General features: G+C 36.9%; 1 protein-coding gene across 3 annotated transcripts in view; it reads left to right on the top strand.

Annotated features, from left to right (window-relative positions):
• ITPR2 (inositol 1,4,5-trisphosphate receptor type 2) overlaps positions 1-22,352 on the top strand; it is a 520,017-nt gene that overhangs the window by 210,276 nt on the left and 287,389 nt on the right. For all 3 annotated transcript variants that reach the window (XR_003001564.1, XM_024733221.1, XM_024733219.1), the window contains exons 24-26: positions 3,509-3,566; positions 5,002-5,167; positions 6,225-6,398. Coding sequence is in view for 2 of the 3 variants with exons in the window: in XM_024733221.1 (XP_024588989.1) it covers positions 3,509-3,566; positions 5,002-5,167; positions 6,225-6,398 (398 nt within the window). In the remaining variant the exon portion in view is untranslated. The remainder of the gene's footprint in view (positions 1-3,508; positions 3,567-5,001; positions 5,168-6,224; positions 6,399-22,352) is intronic.

Genomic DNA, 22,352 nt, shown 5'->3' with positions numbered 1-22,352 from the left:
ATAGTGTCTGGCCTTACATTTAGGTCTTTAATCCATTTTGAGTTTATTTTTGTGTATGGTGTTAGGGAGTGTTCTAATTTCATTCTTTTACATGTAGCTGTCCAGTTTTCCCAGCACCACTTATTGAAGAGGCTGTCTTTTCTCCATTGTATATTCTTACCTCCTTTATCAAAGATAAGCTGACCATATGTGCATGGGTTTATTTCTGGGCTTTCTATCCTGTTCCATTTATCTATATTTCTGTTTTTTTGCCAGTACCATATTGTCTTGATTACTGTAGCTTTGTAGTATAGTCTGAAATCTGGGAGTCTGATTCCTCCAGCTCCGTTTCTCTTTCTCAAGATTGCTTCGGCTGTTCGGAGTCTTTTGTGTTTCCATACTAATTGTGACATTTTTTGTTTAGTTCTGTGAAAATGCCAGTGGTAGTTTTATAGGGATTGCGTTGAATCTGTAGATTGCTTTGGGTACTATAGTCATTTTCACAATGTTGATTCTTCCAATCCAAGAACATGGTATATCTTTCCATCTGTTGGTATCATCTTTAATTTCTTTCATCAGTGTCTTATAGTTTTCTGCATACAGGTCTTTTGTTTCCTTAGGTAGATTTTTTCCTAGGTATTTTATTCTTTTTGTTGCAATGGTAGATGCGAGCGTTTCCTAAATTTCTCTTTCAGATTTTTCATCATTAGTGTATAGGAATGCCAGAGATTTCTGTGCATTAATTTTGTATCCTGCTACTTTACCAAATTCTTTGATTAACTCTAGTAGTTTTCTGGTAGCATCTTTAGGATTCTCTATGTATAGTATCATGTCATCTGTGAATAGTGACAGCTTTTCTTCTTCTTTTATGATTTGGACTCCTTTTATATCTTTTTCTTCTCTGATTGCTGTGGCTAAAACTTCCAAAACTATGTTGAATAAGAATGGTGAGAGTGGGCAACCGTGTCTTGTTCCTGATCTTAGTGGAAATGGTTTCAGTTTTTCACCATTGAGAATGATGTTGGCTGTGGGTTTGTCACATATGGCCTTTATTTTGTTGAGGTAAGTTCCTGCTATGCCTACTTTCTGGAGGGTTTTTATCATAAATGTGTGCTGAATTTTGTCAAAAGCTTTTTCTGCATCTATAGAGATGATCATATGTTTTTTCTCCTTCAGTTTGTTAGTATGGTTTATCACATTGACTGATTTGCATATATTGAAGGATCCTTGCATCCCTGGGATAAACCCCACTTGATCATGGTGTATGATCCTTTTAATGTGCTGCTGGATTCTGTTTGCTAGTATTTTGTTGAGAATTTGTGCATCTATGTTCATCAGTGATATTGGCCTGTAGTTTTCTTTCTTTGTGATAGCTTTGTCTGGTTTTGGTATCAGGATGATGGTGGCCTCATAGAATGAGTCAGGGAGTGTTCCTCGCTCTGCTACATTTTGGAAGAGTTTGAGAAGGATAGGTGTTAGCTCTTCTCTAAATGTTTGATAGAATTCGCCTGTGAAGCCATTTGGTCCTGGGCTTTTGTTTGTTGGAAGATTTTTAATTACAGTCTCAATTTCAGTGCTTTTGATTGGTCTGTTTATATTTTCTGTTTCTTCCTGGTTCAGTCTTGGAAAGTTGTGCTTTTCTAAGAATTTGTCCATTTTTCCGGGTTGTCCATTTTATTGTCATAGAGTTGCCTGTAGTAATCTCTCATGATCCTTTGTATTTCTGCAGTGTCAGTTGTTACATCTCCTTTTTCATTTCTAATTCTATTGATTTGAGACTTCTCTCTTTTTTTCTTGATGAATCTGGCTAATGGTTTATCAATTTTGTTTATCTTCTCAAAGAACCAGCTTTTAGTTTCGGAGTCTGAATCTTTTACGCATTATGCTCTTTTGGTGAAAATCCAAGGTTTTTTGGTTTTCTTTTTTTGACTTGGATCAAAGAATAATGCGAAATGCTGCTCTCAGGAGGAAAGGTATTTTGTAGGAATCACCCCGCTCAAGAAAAAAGACATGGCATTCCCCACAATGGTCTGGATGTGGGTGTTGGCTTTATTGTGTGTGTGTATGCATGCGTTCGTTCTTTATTTCCTTGCATGGTTGTAAATTGGTAGTATATTTCAGTTTTTCACATTTAAAATGTGTAAGAATGAAGCCACTCTATCTGTGAGTGTGGGAGCATAATGACATAAGAGCATAAAATTTATTGTAAAAATTTTGTGACTCTGGAAAGTACCTTATGAAACCTAAGGTATATTAAATTACCATTTTTCTGGATAGATCAGGCCAGTCATGGCAAGTTGGAAAGTATGTTGTATTGAAGAATTAGCCAGTTAACAGAATTCTTTTGCTGGGGCAGGATTTGTACACAGATATGATACTTTCTTTTAACCATAACCACTGTGATAACATCAGGAAGCCTCCTCTTTTTTCTGCATCAATCGATTTGATAGGAATGAGTCAATGATTATAAGTGTGTAGTTAATGTAGATGCTCAACCAAATGTCCTGCTGTCCGACTCATCGGTACCATCCAAAGGCAGCATGCCTCTACGGAAGGGGTTAAGCTGTCCTGAGCTAGAAGTCTCCCTGGAACATTTGCAACAGTGTTGGTTTTTTTATGCTTCCCAGAATTGTAGGACTCCAAAGGGCTATTTCCAGGAATGTTAGGGCAGAACCAGAAAGTCTTGCTGGCAGTTGCATTGACACTAGCATAAGAATTATTGGCTTTCAGAAGCCAGACTTCTGGAAACAGGAGCTCTAAGTGTCAGTAAAAGTGTGGGAGGGAAAGTCTAGGGGCATCCCCAGAAAACCAGTTCTCTCTGATTTACCTGATCTCTTCAATTGGTTGTATTCATTAGAGGAAGCATTCTGGGAAGAATTCTTTTTGCCTTTTTATGTCTTGCTCTGTTTTCTTTTCATACTTTTGGAGGTGAGAAATAAATTGTGTACTTATCGTAGTTATTTTCAAAATGTTATTGTTGGGGATGAGTGAAGAATCATGGTTGGTTCACATTAAAAAAAAAAAAAAATCAAATACCCTGTCCCAGAAGAAGAAGGGACGGATTTATAGAAGTAAGCTTAGGTTAAAAGATCATGTTTGGAAGTACCATGTATTAACAAGGTTCCTTATAGGTATACTGTGATTCTTTAAAAAATATTATTCTTCCATGTCATTACCCATTTAAATTAAATGTGTGTATATAGGTGTATGTGTAGTTGATATATATATATATATATATATACACACACACGTACATACTTATATAGATGTGGAAAGTTTGTAAATGGTTCTTTCTGATCTTTTAAATGTATCTTTGACTCTAACAATATATATTTTAAAATGTAAACTTCAATTTAAAATATTGACCGATAAGGGGAACTGTATTGAGACTTTTTAAAGTGTTAATTGACTTTTGGTGGCATAAGGAAATTAAGACAAAAGCATTTTTAGGTAAGCTAATATTATCATAAATATTGGGACTCCTAATTATAAAATGATAAAGAATGGATTTTACCATTTGTCTTTGCAGCTGTTGTTCCTGACATAGATGAAATTGCAGCTCAGGCAGAAACTATGTTTGCTGGAAGGTACAGTAACATTTATGTGTCTTTTTCTTGTAAATAAGATTTTACTTAGAATTTTATTGACACTTTATTGTTCACTTCACTATATCTATTTAATTTTAGATCCTTTATCGTTGCCAACATAATTTCTGCCATAAATGAAGCTGCTACTTTACTGTAGAAGAGAAAGCATAGCTTTTCTTTAGGTCAGGTAAAAAAAAGACAGGAGACATGAGTTCAGTGTAGTGAACTTTCCCCTGAATTCTTTGCTTTTCTTTCCTCAAATAATGACAGCACACGAGCGCCCTTTAAGTTTCCTGGTATGAATATTGCTGCCTCTTGCAAAACGTTGCTTCCCCAAATCTGAGAAATTGTAGGCAAGAAAGTAACTTCTTTCAACGTTATCATTAACTTTATAAGTGAGAAATAACGCTATTTTCTGCCAATTGGAAATATCCATGATTAAAGAAAATGAAACATCTCTGACATGACTACTCTCCTTTGCTGTCAGGTGCCCTGCTACTCACTGTTTTTAGGTTGTTTCTTTTTTTCCCATAAACGAAAGTAATAGTCAAAAAGAAAAGTCAAAACCGTAAAATGTCTGAGCTACAAATTATTGAGTTTCTGGCATTCATTTTTATCATAGATTTGCCATGAGTACCTAAACAAATTTCTGTACTAAGGCACTGCATTTTCTTTGGTTAGAAAGAAAGACAAGAATGAGTAATCAGGGGAACCCAAAAGGGTTTTTATCTCTAGTGAACATTTGGTTTAAGTTTGTTTTTATATTGTTTTGCCAGTTTTTGCTGTTGTTATTGTTGCTGTGTTTTCCTATTCAAGTATTTCATTATTCCCGAGAAGAGAGAATAAACCAGTGTATGATTTTCATCTTAAAATAAACGGACTTTTTATCAGGGGAATCTTGCTCAGAGTCCGGACACACCAAACTCGCAGAGTTGCTCTGGTGATGCCTGTGTGCCTGTGTGCACGAGCACTGCCTTCCCCGTGCCTCACCACCTGTCGTGGAGAGGTTTTTGGACTCTGGGGAAGTTCAGTCCTTGATGTCCATCCAGCCAAGTATGTCTTCTCAATAAACGCTTCAGGATTGATTCAGATTCTATCTTTTGTCTTTGCCTAGATGACCAAATCATCCCGGTTTGCCTGCTACTTTCCCAGTGCAATTACTCAAAGTCGCCTATCTTGGGAACCCCCTCAGTCTTGGACAAACTGGGATGTAGGTCACCCCTACTGACATGGACAAACACAAGTTTTCTCTATGTTTTGTTTCCTCATTAGTTACCCGAGGCCAAAAAAGAGTAAAAATTTCTTCCTTTATACTTTCCAGTTTTTTTTGGCGGGGTGGGTGGGTGATAACTGAGGATGTACACACAATTTTAACCACTTCTGACTAAATTTTATGTAAATATAAGTTATTTTAGAATAATTTTTGGTTTTATAGAAAGGAAAAAAATCCAGTTCAACTTGATGATGAAGGAGGCAGGACATTTTTACGGGTCCTCATTCATCTGATCATGCATGACTACCCTCCTTTGCTATCAGGAGCCCTGCAGCTGCTGTTCAAGCACTTCAGCCAGAGAGCGGAAGTTTTACAGGCATTTAAACAGGTGAGATTCAGTAGCCCTCAGTAGTTCCATAGCAGAGGCTCTGAGAATATTGTTTATAACATCCAACCTGACTTCATGGTTGCAGAGTTAATGAGACTGTGCAGCTTTTCCTGGGGACACTTTCTATTTTTAAAGATAGATATGGCCTTGTCTTAGGCCAAGACTTGATCTATTTTAGAAAGAGATCCCCACAAGTGATTTTTCAGTTAATATCTTTAATGTAAATGACAGGCACTAAAATTTAGGAGGGCACTGGGAGATAAAACCATATTAGGAATTTTGTTGCCAGTGCTGTTATTTTGACCCCAGATTTTACTGATAAATTTGGGTAATGCCCTGAAATAAATGTCGTGATTGAAAAACTGTAGAAATCCAAAAGAAAGGAATTGTGATGGATCTAATCTTTTTCTTTGTTGTCTTTGAATGATATCAATCTTGAGACCATTAATGAGAAACATCTCAGGGCTTACATGTATTTCACTAATATTTATTTAATAGAGCATTGATCTTCATTAGGAAGTTTTACAAGGGTATGTTACAATATGAAATAATTAAAAGAGTAATTATATAAATACAGATAATTATTCATATATTTGTAAGTGTCACACAATACATATAAATTTAGGTTTAGACTGTACCACTGTTTTCTTCCACTTGTTTTTATGCTTCTACCTCTTTCCAAATAGAGAGAGTCTCAGAAAAATTAACTTTAGCAGTAAAATTAGAGTTAGGGTATCTCATTTTAAATTACTCTTTAGCACTTTAAAAAGCTTTGCTAGGGCTCACTTTTTATATGTGTAATTCTTCATAACATGTCAATATATTGAGTAGAGTTCACAGATACTTTCAGGGGAATTCTCATGATCAATATACATCTAAAATATGTAAAATATATGTAAATATATATAAAATATTCATAAATATTCTAGAAATACTAAACTTCAACTGAGGGGCAAATATGTTAAAAAGACTTGGGATTTTTGACATAAATGAAATAGGAATAAAGGAAATTCCATAAGTAAGTTAAGTAAACTAAGGATTGCAATTCTGTTTCCAGGTACAGTTACTGGTGTCCAATCAGGACGTAGATAACTACAAGCAAATCAAGGCAGACCTAGACCAGCTTCGACTAACTGTAGAAAAATCCGAGTTATGGGTTGAGAAGAGCAGCAGCTATGAGAATGGAGAAATGGTTGAAAATCAAGTAAAAGGTGGTGAGGAGCCAATTGAGGTCTGTTTTCAAGATCTATTTTGAAATAATCCAAACAATATCTTTTAAATCAGCATAAAATTTCCATTTGCCAAGTCAAATATCTGCATAAATTTGTACTTTGGTTGATTCTTGTCAATTGCTCTCACTTGTTACCTCATCTGACTACTTTTTCACTCTTCCTCCTTCCCACTGTAAATCCTATAAGCCAGGAATCAGGACAATAGGAGGGAGTGAGGTGGAGAAAAAGAGGAATAGGTCCTAAGCTGAGACCTGTACAGAGAGAGGAATTTTTGTTTCTACCATTCATGGTGGCTTTTTATTGGTAACCTATAAATCATTCCTTTTATTATTGAATAACCTTATAAATATGTAAAAATACCCAATGGATGGACAATATGCTTTATTACCAACATGAAAATCCCCCAAATCTGTTTCATCTACAGAATAGTAAGACACTGATCATAAATCCTCTGTTATATTGGTTTTAATTTTCAGTAGGTTAATTAGTTGCTGTTTTCAGATTTCACTAAATACTAAATAAACCATAAAAATTTTTAAGCAGTGTTTTAGTAGACTAGTGCCAACAGTATAAAGATAATGTATTGAGTTTCTTAAATACCTCTCTAGTGTTTTATTTAGTTGTTATTTTACTTTATTTTATTTAACATCTTTATTGGAGTATAATTGTTTTACATTGTTGTCTTAGTTGCTGCTGTATAACAAAGTGAATCAGCTATATGTATACATAATCCCCATATCCCCTCCCTCTTGCATCTCCCTCCCACCCTCCCTATCCCACCCCTCTAGGTGGACACAAAGCACCACACTGATTTCCCCGTGCTATGTGCCTTCCCACTAGCTATCTACCTTACATTTGGTAGTGTATATATGTCCATGACACTCTCTCACTTTGTCCCAGCTATCCTTCGCCCTCCCCATGTCCTCAAGCCCATTCTCTGCATCTGCGTCTCTATTCCTGTCCTGCCCCTAGGTTCTTCAGAACCATTTTTTTTTTTTTTAGGTTCCATATATAGGTGTTAACGTACAGTATTTGTATTTCTCTTTCTGACTTACTTCACTCTGTGTGACAGACTCTAGATCCAACCACCTCACTACAAATAACCCAGTTTGGTTTCTTTCTATGGCTGAGTAATATTCCATTGTATATATATGCCACATCTTCTTTATCCATTCATCTGTCGATGGACACTTAGGTTGCTTCCACGTCCTGGCTATTGTAAATAGAGCTGCAGTGAACATTGTGGTACATGACTCTTTTTGAGTTATGTTTTTCTCAGGGTGTATGCCAGGTATTGGGATTGCAGGGATGTATGGTAGTTCTATTTTTAGTTTTTGAAGAAACTTGCATACTATTCTCCATAGTGGCTGTGTCAATTTACATTCCCACCAACAGTTCAAGAGGGTTCCCTTTTTTCCACACCCTCTCCAGCATTTATCGTTTGTAGATTGTTTGATGATGGCCATTCTGACTGGTGTGAGATGATATCTCATTGTAGTTTTGATTTGCATTTCTCTAATGATTAAAGATGTTGAGCATTCTTTCATGTGCTTGTTGGCAGTCTGTATATCTTCTTTGGAGAAATGTCTATTTAGGTCTTCTGCTCATTTTTGGATTGGGTTGTTTGTTTTTTTGATATTGAGCTTCATGAGCTGCTTGTAAATTTTGGAGGTTAATCCTTTGTCAGTTGCTTCATTTGCAAATATTTTCTCCCATTCTGAGGGTTGTCTTTTGGTCTCATTTATGGTTTCCTTTGCTGTGCAAAAGCTTTGAAGTTTCATTAGGTCCCATTTATTTATTTATTTTTTATTTCCATTTTTGTAGGAGGTGGGTCAAAAAGGATTTTGCTGTGATTTATGTCATAGAGTGTTCTGCCTATGTTTTCCTCTAAGAGTTTTATAGTGTCTGGGCTTACATTTAGGTCTCTAATCCATTTTGAGTTTATTTTTGTGTATGGTGTTAGGGAGTGTTCTAATTTGATCCTTTTACATGTAGCTGTCCAATTTTCCCAGCACCACTTATTGAAGAGGCTGTCTTTACTCCATTGTATGTTCTTGCCTCCTTTATTAAAGATAAGATGACCATACATGTGCTGATTTATCTCTGGGTTTTCTATCCTGTTCCATTGACCTATACTTCTGTTTTTGTGGCAGTACCATACTGTCCTGATTACTATAGCTTTGAACTATAGTCTGAGGTCCCAGAGCCTGATTCCTCCAGCTCCGTTTTTCTTTCTCAAGATTGCTTTGGCTATTTGGGGTCTTTTGTGTTTCCATACAAATTGTGAAATTTTTTGTTCTAGTTCTGTGAAAAATGTCAATGGTAGTTTTATAGGGATTGCATTGAATCTGTAGATTGCTTTGGGTAGTATAGTCATTTTCACAATGTTGATTGTTTCAGTCCAAAAACATGGTATATCTCTCCATCTGTTGGTATCATTTTTAATTTCTTTCATCAGTGTATTATAGTTTTCTGCATACAGGTCTTTAGTCTCCCTAGATAGGTTTATTGCTAGGTATTATATTATTTTTGTTGCAGTTGTAAATGGGAGTGTTTCCTTAATTTCTCTTTCAGATTTTTCATCATTAGTGTATAGGAATGCAAGAGATTTCTGTGCATTAATTTTGTATCCTGCAACTTGACCAAATTCATTGATTAGCTCTAGTAGTTTTCTGGTGGCATTTTTAGGATTCTCTATGTATAGTATCATGTCATCTGCAAACAGTGACAGTTTTACTTCTTTTCCAATTTGTGTTCCTTTTATTTCTTTTTCTTCTCTGATTGCTGTGGCTAGGACTTCCAAAACTATGTCGAATAATAGTGGTGAGGGTAGATATCCTTGTCTTATTCCTGATCTTAGAGAAAATGCTTTCAGTTTTTCACCATGGAGAATGATGTTTGCTGTGGGTTTGTCGTATATGGCCTTATTATGTTGAGGTAGGTTCCCTCTATGCCCACTTTCTGGAGGGTTTTTATCATAAATGTGTTTTGAATTTTGTCAAAAGCTTTTTCTGCATCTATTGAGGTGATCATATGGTTTTTATGCTTCAATTTGTTAATATGGTGTATCACATTGATTGATTTGCGTATATGGACGGATCCTTGCATCCCCGGGATAAATCCCAGTTGATCATGGTATAGGATCCTTTTAATGTGTTGTTGGATTCTGTTTGCTGGTATTTTGTTGAGTCTTTTTTCATCTATATTCATGAGTGATATTGGTCTGTAATTTTCTTTTTTTGTAGTATCTTTGTCTGGTTTTGGTATCAGGGTGATGGTGGCCTCATAGAATGAGTTTGGGAGTGTTCCTTCCTCTGCAATTTTTTGGAAGAGTTTGAGAAGGATGTGTGTTAGCTCTTCTCTAAATGTTTGATGGAATTCACCTGTGAATCCATCTGGTCCTGGACTTTTGTTTGTTGGAAGATTTTTATCATAGTTTCAACTTCATTACTGAATGAAAGTGATTGGTGTGTTCATATTTTCTATTTCTTCCTGGTTCAGTCTTTGAAGGTTATACGTTCCTAAGAATTTGTCCATTTCTTCCAGGTTGTCCATTTTTGGGGCATAGAGTTGCTTGTAGTAGTCTCTTAGGATGCTTTGCATTTCTATGGCGTTTTTTGTAATTTCTCCTTTTTCAATTCTAATATTATTCATTTGAGTCCTCTCCCTCTTTTTCTTGATGAGTCTGGCTAATGGTTTATCAATTTTGTTTATCTTATCAAAGAACCAGGATTTAGTTTTATTATCTCTGCTATTGTTTTCTTTGTTTCTGTTTCATTTATTTCTGATCTGATACTTATGATATCTTTCCTTCTGCTAACTTTGGGTTTTGTTTGTTCTTCTTTCTCTAGTTCCTTTAGGTGTACGGTTAGATTGTTTATTTGAGATTTGTCTTGTTTCTTGAGGTAGACTTGTATGCCATAAACTTCCCTCTTAGAACTGCTTTTGCTGAATCCCGTAGGTTTTGGATCATCGTGTTTTCATTGTCATTTGTCTCAGGTATTTTTTTATTTCTTCAGTGATCTCTTGGTTATTCAGTAACGTATTGTTTAGCCTCCATGTGTTTGTTATGTTTTTTTTCCCTGTAATTGATTTCTAGGCTCATAGTGTTGTTGTCAGAAAAGATGCTTGATATGATTTCCATTTTCTTAAATTTACAGAGGCTTGATTTGTGAACCAATATGTGATCTGTCCTGCAGAATGTTCCATGCACACTTGAGAAGAAAGTGTAATCTGCTGTTTTTGGATGGAATGTCCTATAAATATCAGTTAAATCTATCTGGTCTGTTGTCTCATTTAAAGCTTCTGTTTCCTTATTAATTTTCTGTTTGGATGATCTGTCCATTGGTGTATGTGAGGTGTTAAAGTCTCCCACTATTACTGTGTTACTGTCGATTTCCTCTTTTAGAGCTGTGAGCAGTTGCCTTATGTATTGAGGTGCTCCTATGTTGGGTGCATATATATTTATAATTGTTATATCTTCTTCTTGGATTGATCCCTTGATCATTATGTCATGTCCTTCCTTGTCTCTTGTAACATTCTTTATTTTAAAGTCTTTTATCTGATATGAATATTGCTCCTCCAGCTTTCTTTTGATTTCCATTTGCATGGAATATCTTTCTCTGTCCCCTCACTTTCAGTCTGTATGTGTCCCTACATCTGACGTGGGTTTGTTGTAGACAACATATATATGGGTCCTGTTTTTGTATCCATTCAGTAAGCCTGCGTCTTTTGGTTGGAGCATTTAATCCATTCACATTTAAGGTAATTATCGATATGTATGTTCCTATGACCATTTACTTAATTGTTTTGGGTTTGTTTTTATAGGTCCTTTTCTTCTGTTGTGTTTGCCACTTAGAGAAGTTCCTTTAGCATTTGTTGTAGAGCGGTTTTGGTGGTGCTGAATTCTCTTAGCTTTTGCTTGTCTGTAAAGGTTTTGATTTCTTCATCGAATCTGAGTGAGATCCTTGCTGGTTAGAGTAATCTTGGATGTAGTTTCTCCCTTTCATCACTTTAAGTATATTATGCCACTCCCTTCCAGCTTGTAGAGTATCTGCTGATGAGAAATCAGCTGTTAACCTTATGGGAGTTCCCTTGTATGTTATTTGTCATTTTTCCCTTTTGCTTTCAATAGTTTTTGTTTTTAATTTTTGCCAATTTGGTTACTATGTGTCTTGACGTGTTTCTCCTTGGGTTTATCCTGTATGAGACTCTGTGCTTCCTGGACTTGGGTGGCTATTTCCTTTCCCACGTTAGGGATGTTTTCGACTACAATCTCTTCAAATATTTTCTCTGGTCCTTTTTCTCTGTCTTCTTCTGGGACCCCTATGTTGCAAATTTTGTTGCGTTTAATGTTGTCCCAGGGGTCTCTTAGGCTGTCTTCATTTCTTTTCATTCTTTTTTCTTTACTCTGTTCCATAGCAGTGAATTCCACCATTCTGTCTGCCAGGTCACTTATCTGTTCTTCTGCCTCCGTTTTTCTGTTATTGATTCTTTCTAGTGTGTTTTTCATCTCATTTATTGTATTGTTCATCTCTGTTTGTTCTTTAATTCTTCTGGGTCTTTGTTAAACATTTCTTGCATCTTCTTGATATTTGCCTCCATTTTTTTTCTGAGGTCCTGGATCATGTTCAGTATCATTATTCTGAATTCTTTTTCTGGAAGGTTGCCTATGTCCACTTCATTTAGTTGTTTTTCTGGGGTTTTATCTTGTTCCTTCATCTGGTACATAGCCTTCTGCCTTTTCATCTTGTCTCTCTTTCTGTGAATGTGGTTTTTGTTCCACAGGCTGCAGGATTTTAATTCTTCTTGCTTCTGCTGTCTGCCCTCTGTTGGATGAGGCTATCTAAGAGGCTTGTGTCGGTACAGTTTTTTTCCTGTAATTGATATCTAGTCTCATAGCATTGTGGTTGGAAAAGATACTTGATAAGATGTCAGTTTTCTTAAATTTACAAAGGCTTGATTTGTGACCTAAGATATGATCTATCCTGGAGAATGTTCCATGAGCACTTGAGAGGAAAGTTTATTCTGTTGTTTTTGGATAGAATGTCCTATAAGTATCAATTAAGTCCGTCTTGTTTAACGTGTCATTTAAAGCTTGTGTTTCCTTATTTATTTTCATTTTGGTTGATCTGTCCATTGGTGAAAGAGGGGTTTAAAAGTCCCCTACTATTATTGTGTTACTGTCGATTTCCCCTTTTATGGCTGTGAGCAGTTGCCTTATGTATTGAGGTGCTCCTATGTTTGATGCATAAATATTTATAATTGTTATATCTTCTTCTTGGATTGATCCCTTGATCATTATGTAGTGTTCTTCTTTGTCTCTTGTGATAGTCTTTATTTTAAAGTCTATTTTGTCTGATATGAGAATTGCTACTCCAGCTTTGTTTTGATTTCCATTTGCATGGAATATCTTTTACCATCCCTTCACCTTCAGTCTGTGCATGTCCCTAGGTCTGAAGTGGGCCTGTTGTAGACAGCATATATAAGGGTCTTGTTTTTGTATCCATTCAGCCAGTGTATATCTTTTGGTTGGAGTATTTTACCCATCTATATTTTAGATGGTTATTGATATGTATATTCCTCTTTCCATTTTCTTAGTTGTTTTGGGCTTGTTATTGTAGATCTCTTCCTTCTATTGCGTTTCCTGCCTAGAGAAGTTCCTTTAGCATTTGCTGTAAAGCTCGTTTGGTGGTGCTGAATTCTCTTAGCTTTTGCTTGTCTTTAAAGGTTTTAATTTCTCTGTCGAATCTGAATGAGATCCTTTCTGGGTAGAGTAATCTTGGTTGTAATTTTTTCCCTTTCATCACTTTAAATATGTCCTGCCACACCCTTCTGGCTTGCAGAGTCCCTGCTGAAAGATCAGCTGTTAACCTTATGGGGATTCCCTTGTAATTTATTTGTTTTTTTTCTGTTACCGCTTTCAGTATTTTTTCTTTGTATTTAATTTTTGATAGTTTGATTAATATGTGTCTTGCCGTGTTTCTCATTGCATTTATCCTGTATGGGACTCTCTGCGGTTCCTGGACTTGACTGACTATTTCCTTTCCCATATTAGGGAAGTTTTCAAGTATAATCTCTTCAAATATTTTCTCAGTCCCTTTTTTTTCCTCTTCTTCTTCTGGGACCTCTATAATTCGAACGTTCATGCGTTTAATGTTTTTCCCAGAGGTCTCTGAGACTGTCCTCAATTATTTTCATTGTTTTTTCTTTATTCTGCTCTGTGGTGGTTATTTCCACCATTTTATCTTCTAGGTCACTTTTCTGTTCTTCGGCCTCAGTTATTCTGCTACTGATTCCTTCTAGAGAATTTTTAATTTCATTTATTGTGTTGCTCATCACTGTCTATTTGCTCTTTATTTCTGCTAGGTCCTTGTTAAGTGTTTCTTGTATTTTCTCTATTCTACTTCTAAGATTTTGGATCATCTTTACTATCATTATTCTGAATTCTTTTTCACGTAGACTTCCTATTTCCTCTTCATTTGTTTGGTCTGGTGGGTTTTTACCTTGCTTCTTCATCTGCTTTATATTTCTCTGTCTTATCATTTTGCTCAACTCACAGTGTGTGGGGTCTCCCTTTCACAGGCTGCAGGTTCATAGTTGCCGTTTTTTTTGGTGTCTGTCCCCAGTGGGTAAGGTAGGTTCCATGGGTTGTGTAGGCTTCCTGGTGGAGGGGCCTGGTGGCTGCTTTCTCGTGGATGAGTCTGGATCCTCTTTTTCTGGTGGGCAAGACAATGTCCAATGGTGTGTTTTGGGGTGTCTATGAACCTAGTATGATTTTAGGTAGCCTCTGTGCTAATGGGTAGGGTTGTGTTCCTGTCTTGGTACTTGTGTGGCATGGGGTATCCAGCACTGTAGCTTGCTGGTTGTTGAGTGGAGCTGGGTCTTAGCATTGAGACGGAGACCTCTGGAAGAGCTCTCCAGATTGATATTACAGGATCCAGGAGGTCTCTGTTGGTCCAATGTCCTGAACTCATCTCTCCCACCTCAGAGGCTCAGGCCTGACACCCAAGCGGAGCACCAAGAGCCTGTCACCCACACAGCTCAGGAGAAAAGGGAGAAAAAATATAAATGAAGAAAAATAAAATAAAATAAAGTTATTAAAATAAAAAAACATATTATTAAAATAAAAAATAAAAGAAGTACTTAAAACAAAAAAAGAAGAGAGCAGTGAAATCGAGAACAAATCCACCAATGATAAGAAGCACTAAAAACTAAACTAAGATAAGCATGTAAATCAGAAAATAGTCTGTCGCATACAGCAAACCCCAAGTCTACAGTTGCTTCCAAAGTCTACCGCCTCAGTTTTGGGATGATTTGTTGTCTATTCAGGTATTTCACAGATGGAGGTACATCAAGTTGATTGTGGAGATTTAATCCACTGCTCTTGAGGCTTCTGGGAAAGATTTCCCTTTCTCTTCTTTGTTCGCACAGCTCCTGGGGTTCAGCTTTGGAATTGGCCCCGCCTCTGCGTGTACGTCTCCACCCAGACAGGACGGGGTTAAAGGAGTGGCTGATTAGGGGGCTCTGGCTCACTCAGGCTCACTCAGGAGAGAGGGCTACAGAATGTGGGGCGAGGCTGTGGTGGCAGAGGCCAGTGTGACATTGCAACAGCCTGAGGCGCGCTGTGTGTTCTCCTGGGGAAGAGGTCCCTGGATCACGGGACCCTGGCAGTGGCGGGCTGTACAGGCTCCCAGGAGGGGAGCTGTGTGTAGTGACCTGTGCTTGCACACAGGCTTCTTGGTGGCTGCAGCAGCAGTGTTAGCGTTCCATGCCCATCTCTAGGGTCCAAGCTGATAGCAACGTCTCATGCCCGTCTCCGGAGCTGTTTAGGTGGTGCTCTGAATCCCCTCTCCTCATGCACCCTGAAATAGTGGTCTCTTGCCTCTTAGGCAGTTCTAGACTTTTTCCGGACTCCCGGCTATCTGTGGCGCACTAGCCCCTTTCAGGCTGTGTTCACACAGCCAACCCCAGCCCTCTTTCTGGGATCTGAGCTCCAAAGCCTGAGCCTCAGCTCTCAGGCCCCACCCGCCCCGGCGGTGAGCAGACAAGCATCTTAGGCTGGTGTGTGCTGGTTGGCGGCGGTCCTCTGTGTGGGAATCTCTCTGCTTTGCCCTCCACACCCCTGTGGCTGTGCTCTCCTCCGTGGCTCCGAAGCTTCCCCTCCACCCACACCCTGTCTCAGCCAGTGAAGGGACTTCCTAGTGTGTGGAAGCTTTTCCTCCTTCACAGCTCACTCCCAGAGGTGCAGGTTCTGTCCCTATTCTTTTGTCTCTGTTTTTTTTTTTGCCCTACCCAGGTACATGGGGGAGTTTCTTGCCTTTTGGGAGGTCTGAGGTCTTCTGCCAGCATTCATCAGGTGTTCTGTAGGAGTTGTTCCACATGTAGATGTATTTCTGATGTATTTGTGGGGAGGAAGGTGATCTCCGTGTCTTACTTCTCTGCCATCTTGAAGGTCCTCCTTAGCTCTTATTTTAATCTGCAGGATTATAAACTGTTACTATTTAGAGAGGTTTACCTACCCCGAGTCTTCTGTTTCTTGGAATACCTAAAATATTTTGTAGTGCAGGGTGATGAGCAGAGGTAATTAGTGGGAGGGGGAGGTAATTAGAGTCATCAAAATGTTAAAAAGTTCCAAAGGGAAATTCAGTGGTGGGTAACTACTTTCTACTTGTCTCAGGACTAATTATCACTGATCTGCACAACAGTTTTGACTTAATTCTTTAGGAACTGTTTCTGTGATTTTATGTTGTAAGTTAGTAGAATGTAGAATTTCTAAAGCTTTTACTTATTTATTTATTTATTTTGGTTAAAATAGAGTTCTTCCATGGTATATTTAAGAAATAAGAGAAATTTCAACATTTGTTTAGTATTTGCTGTACACCAACTCCTAAAGCTGACACTGTCATGCATGGTATATCTTTTAAAATGTTACGACAAACTTTGGAGATAGTTATAAACATCACGTTTCTGAGCATGAACCAACTGAAATTGAGAAAACCCAAGTGTATTCTCATTGTCAAGAAGCTCTATGTGATTTTAACTCAGGTCTTTTTGATGATAAGTTCCAGGCTCTTTAATGTAAAATTGCACTTTCTGATATAATACTTTGTTATTTAGAGATGTATTACGCTTTCACGAAGTTAGAATACCTCTTTCTTATACAAATACATATTTTGTAAATGTTCTAGAGGATAAATGTAATGTTGCTTCCCCTTTCAGAACATTTAATTCTTTTATTTTAATATAGAACAGCTCTAAACCTCAGCAAAATGCAGTATGCGTTTGTAAAAGTTTGCCCCCAAAAACCACCGAAGAGTAGGGGTGAGATGTTCCATGAAGGATGTTAGTCACTGATCTGCAGTTTAAGTTCCCAGTCATGAGGGAAAGTGGAGAAAGAATCTCTTTTATAGTGTATATCAGTGGCATCCTCATAGCAGTTTAATAAACAGTTTGTATTGATGTGAGAAAGAAGATGAATAAGTCATCTGAGGATAGTCATCTTATTAAAGATAAAACTGCATTACATGTGGGCTATAAAACTATTTTTCTAGGGACTTCAGACGAATACAAGTCAGTGAAGCTGAAATGTATTTATTTATTTGTTGACTTCAGGATTTATCAGTTCAGCAAATGGTAATAATTTTGGGTACTTAAAGCAGGAAGTGATTTAATACAAGGAATTAAATTTTTGAACAGTCTGGAGGAATACGGTTTAGAGGCTGCCACTGGACTATTGATTTCAGTGTCAAACAATCATAGCAATGATTCAGAGGTGAAGAAGCTGCTTCGGCTAATGCCAGCACTGCTGCTGCCACCACCACTGACGCATACCTTAGAAGCTTGTGGCCAGATAACAGAACCCTCAGATCTATTGGGATTTTCTTTTCAGCCCTCATAGCCACAGGAAGATGGCCTTGAATGGATAGTGTATTAAGAGTATAGGTTTTAGAGTCTAAAGCTGTATCCAGTCACTAACTGTATGTATGACTTTGGGCAACTTATTTTAATTCTTTCAGTTTTATTTTCATTGTCTGTTCAATGGACTTAATAATGGTACCTAGCTCATACGATTACTGTGAAGATTAAATGAGCAAACTCTGTGCATGTGGTGTGTCAGTTAATATGGCTTCAGTGGGAAAATATAAACAACAAGGTGACATATTATCTACTAACAAGTCAAGAAGTGAGGCTCCAGTTTTAATTAATTTATTGTCTCAATGCAATCATCATGGACCACTTCTGAGACTGATCTTTCTCATGATTGCATCACGACAGCAGCATCCTAGACATCACAACACTGTCACAAAAGAATATCTGTGCTTTTCTAAGTCTCCTGTTTAGGAGCAAGTAAACCTTTCCCAGGCGCCCCTTAGTAGATTCTGTCTCATGTCTCCTTGGCCATGTGGTCATGTCTCCAGGACCACATGTTTACCTCTAAACCAATGGACTATAAGATTAGCTTAGACTAAATAAAAGATGCTCTGCAGGCTAGGATACTCTCCCCTGAGTTACGTGGGGGAAGGGTAAACGAAATCAAAATCTGCTGGCAAGAAGGAAGAAAGGATGTCGGTGTCTGCCAGAAGTCCACAGTCAGTGAATGCTTGTTATAATTATTATTGGTTTTCATGTGGAACACAGTGTGCTGTTTACTATGATGCATATAGAATTATGAAATCTTAAAAGATACTTGTTAAATTAAAAGATACTTGTAGGGTTATCAAGTCTATTTCCTGTGTAGTATTTGTTCTCTCTCTAAATAGGTCACCTAAGTGAGATATTTCTTAAAATAAAGCAAACTTCTGTGATGGGAAATTCAATACCTCCCGAGGTAGAACATTCTGTTGAAATTAATGTATTGCTTAAGAAATAGAATAGTACCAATAAGAAGTCTCTGTGGTCCATCCCTATATCCCAGAGGAAACCATTATCATGGGTTCATGTTAATAATTTCCTTGCTTTTCTTAACTGTTTTACCATGTATATCTATATTTTTAAAACATTTAACAAAATGAAAAGTATTTCACTTAGTCTGTTTTAGATATGTTTTGTCCTCCATCTTTGTTGTTGTATAGCAATGACTTATTCATTTTCTCTAATATACATTATTACATTTTATGCACATGTTTATCTAGTAAACTGTTGATGGACATTTTATGTTCTTTACATATCTAAAAGTTTTAGAAGAAAGTTTTAAAGAAAATTTGCTACAGTTTTAAAAGAAAATTTGCTACCAAAAGGAGCTTAAAAAACTTTTTAATGTCACCTGATGCACATGTTTAAGCACCCCTTCAGGATATATATTTAGGTGTTAATATCTGGTATGTTTACTTTTACCAAATAATGCCAGTTGTTTTCCAAAGACCAAATGATACTCCCTCCAGGGTGTATAAGAGTTTCTGTGGTTCCCCATCCTGATGACTACTGGTTTTCTCACTTTTCCATTTTTCTTCTTTTTTTTTTTGGTACGCGGGCCTCTCCCCACTGCGGCTTCTCCCGCCGTAAAGCACAGGCTCCGGACGCGCAGGCCCAGCGGCCACGGCCCACAGGCCCAGCCGCTCCGCGGCATGTGGGATCCTCCAGGACCGGGGCACGAACCCGTGTCCCCCGCATCGGCAGGCGGGCTCTCAACCACTGCGCCACCAGGGAAGCCCTCACTTTTCCATTTTTGATAATTGGGTGTGTTTGGTATATTATCCCTGTTGTGATTTTCATTTTGCTGGATTATTATGAGGTTGAGCATGTTTTTATATGTTTATTGGACATTTCACTTCCTCTTCCAGTTTAGGTTAAGCTAAATTCTGTGTGCGCAGGTAGTTAGGTCCTACCAATTCATGTATAGCTACCTAAGGTTAAAAATATTTTTGACATAAAGTCATGGTGATGCTATAATTCAAACTTGAACACTATCTTTTCATCTATTATTTCTTTTTTTCTTGCTTTATTGTGTTGGTAAGGTTTTGCAGTACAATGGTGAATAGATGTGGTGATAATGGGTATCCTTGTTTTGCTTCTGATTTTAAAGGGAATAATTTTAATATTTCACTATTGAATATAGTTTTATGGTACTTTTTTTTTTGTAGATACCTTTTACCAATTGAGGAAATTCCTTTCTGTTTTTCGTTTGCTAATTTTTAATATGGTTGTTGACTTCTATTAAATGCAGTTTAGGCATCTGTCAAGATTGTTATTTTTCTTTAATTATAATCTGCTAATTTTGATAACATGAATCATAAATAGAGCTGCTACCATAGTAACCTTGCATTCTAGAATAAGTGTATCTTGGTGATATCTTTTACAGTACTACATCCAGTTTGCTAGTATTTTGTTCAGGATTTTACATCTTTGTTGTCAGTGAGGTTGGCCTCTAATTTTCCTTTCTTGTACTGTTCCTGTCAATTGTTGGTTTCAAGGTTAAACTAATTCTGTAACAAAGTGAGTTACACAATCTTCCCCTTTCTTTATCTCTTCTGTGAATGTTTGGTAGAACTTTTCTAAATCTGCCTGGGCCTTGGATTCAGTTTGTGGGAAGACTTTAACTAGTAATTAATTTTTAAAGTTTATAAATTCATTAAAATTTTCTATTTTGGGTCAGCTTGTATACTTTTCTGGCTATATACTTTAGTTTTCAAATTTATTCATCTTATTTCATTATCTTTTTTTAAAAATAAATTTATTTATTTATTTTTGGCTGCATTGTGTCTTCTTTGCTGCATGCAGGCTTCCTGTAGTTGCAGTGAGTGGGGGCTACTCTTGGTTACCGTGTGTGGGCTTCTCATTGCAGTGCCTTCTCGTTGCAGAGCACAGGCTCTAGGCGTGCAGGCTTCAGTAGTTGTGGCGCATGGGCTTAGTTGCTCTGCGGCATGTGGGATCTTCCTGGAGCAGGGATCAAACCCGTGTCCCCTGCATTGGCAGGTGGACTCCTGACCACTGCACCACCAGGGAAGTCCCTCGTTATCTTTTTAAGTATCTGCTATATCTGTAGCTCATACCCCTTTTTCATTCTCTTCTTCTTTTTTCCCTTTAGATTTCACTCTTTGTGTTGTTCAGTTCTGTGGGTTTTGACAAATGTATAATGTCAGGTACAATCTCACCAGAGCTGGATATACTTTATTCATCCGTTTAATGAGTCTGTTTTTGGCTTTGTTGAGCTCCTGTGTTTGTTTGCTATTTCATTATATTTATCCTACTATACTATAGCCTTTTATGTTGACATACTTTTCAGACTTTTAAAAAATTTAATGATATAATTTCCTTCTCAGGAGCTGCATCCCACAGATTTTGACAAATGGTATTTTTATTACTGTTCAATATTAGATATTTAAATAATTTCATTATGATTTCTTCTTTGGCCCAGTATAGTTTCTTGGAAATGAGTTTTTAAATTTCCAAATGCATTCTCAAAATTTGCCCATTTTTTGGGTTATTGAATTCTTAATTAACTTGTAGCAAGAGAGTGTGGTTTTGATGATATCAGTTATCCAAAATTTGTTGAGACAATTTTTGGTCTATTATATCCTCAGGTTTTAGAAATATTTAATGTGGGCTCAAGAAGAATGTGAATGCGTGTAAGTTTCCTTATATGTGATTAGTAAATCTAGTTTATTGTATTTAAATCATCTATCTAATCACAAATATTTTTGTTTTCTTGATGTATCAAAAATTGAGAGAGATTTGTTAGCATTTCCCACTATAATGGTAGGTTTATCAGTTTCCCCTATAGTTCTATTAATCTCTATATGTTTTAAGGCTATTTTATTTGATGCCTATAAATTTAAAATTATTTTTAACTGGAAACAGAAGCCTTTTATCAGTTGAGATTTATTTTCTCCCACTTCTGATGATATTGTTCCATGTCTTCTGGCTGCCGTTGCTACTGTTGAGAAGTTTGCTGTGTGTTGAATAGTGGTGCTTTAATTCTGATTTTAAAACTGATTAAATGTTTGTTAAACCTTATTATTGCCTCCATATCTATTAGTTTTCTTTTTATATTTTCCATACCTGCGACTTTATGCTGAATTTGAATAGTTTCGTAGAGTCGTCTGAGTCGCTCTTCAGGCATGTCTTATTTGCTGTTCACTTTACCTCTTGACTTTTAATTTCAGCCATTATACTTTTTCACACCTGCAGTTTGACTAGATAAACCTTTTTGGTCATTTTTGATCATCTTTTGTTGCTTGCTAATTTTTGTGATTCCATATGACTATTTAATAGCCTGTATGTAATACTAATTCCATGTTTCATTATATATTTGGTCATATTTGATTATGAGCTCATATCTTTTATTAATAGACTTTGTTTTTAGAGCAGTTTTAGGTTTAGAGAAAAATTGCACAGAAGGTACAATGCCCTTATATCCTCTCCTCCCCTCCCTTCAGTTTTCTATTATTAACATCTTACATTAATTAATGTGGTACGTTGCAGTTGATGAGCCAGTATTGATACATTATTATTAACTGAAGTTCATAATTTACTTTAGGTTTTGCTGTTTGTGCTGTACGAGTCTGTGGGTTTTGACAAATGTATAATGCTATGTACAGTATCATATAGAATAGTTTCATTGCCCTAAAATTCCTCTCTGTTCCACCTATTTGTCCCTCTCTTGTGAATCCCTGAGCCCCTGGGAACCCCTCAGGAACCCCTGATCTTTTTACTGTCTCATGTATAGTTTTGCCTTCTCCAGAATATAGGTGGAATTGTACCATATCTAGCTTTTTCAGACTGCCTTCTTTCATTTAGCAATATGCATTTGAGGTTTTTCTATGTCCTTTTGTAACTCACTAGCACATTTCTTTTTATTGCTAAATAATACTCCATTGTCTGGATGTACTATAGTTTGTTTATCCTAATTCACCTATTGAAAGACCTCTTGATTGTTTCCAGTTTGGGACCATGATGAGTAAAGCTGCTGTAAACATTCGGGTCTAGGTTTTGAGCTCACATCTTTTGGATTT

Source organism: Neophocaena asiaeorientalis, unplaced genomic scaffold (assembly GCF_003031525.2).
Source record: "Neophocaena asiaeorientalis asiaeorientalis breed wild unplaced genomic scaffold, Neophocaena_asiaeorientalis_V1.1 scaffold150, whole genome shotgun sequence".
NCBI lineage: Eukaryota > Metazoa > Chordata > Mammalia > Artiodactyla > Phocoenidae > Neophocaena > Neophocaena asiaeorientalis.
Note: the sequence above shows the minus strand (reverse complement) of the source record. Positions and strands in the feature narration are given on the sequence as shown.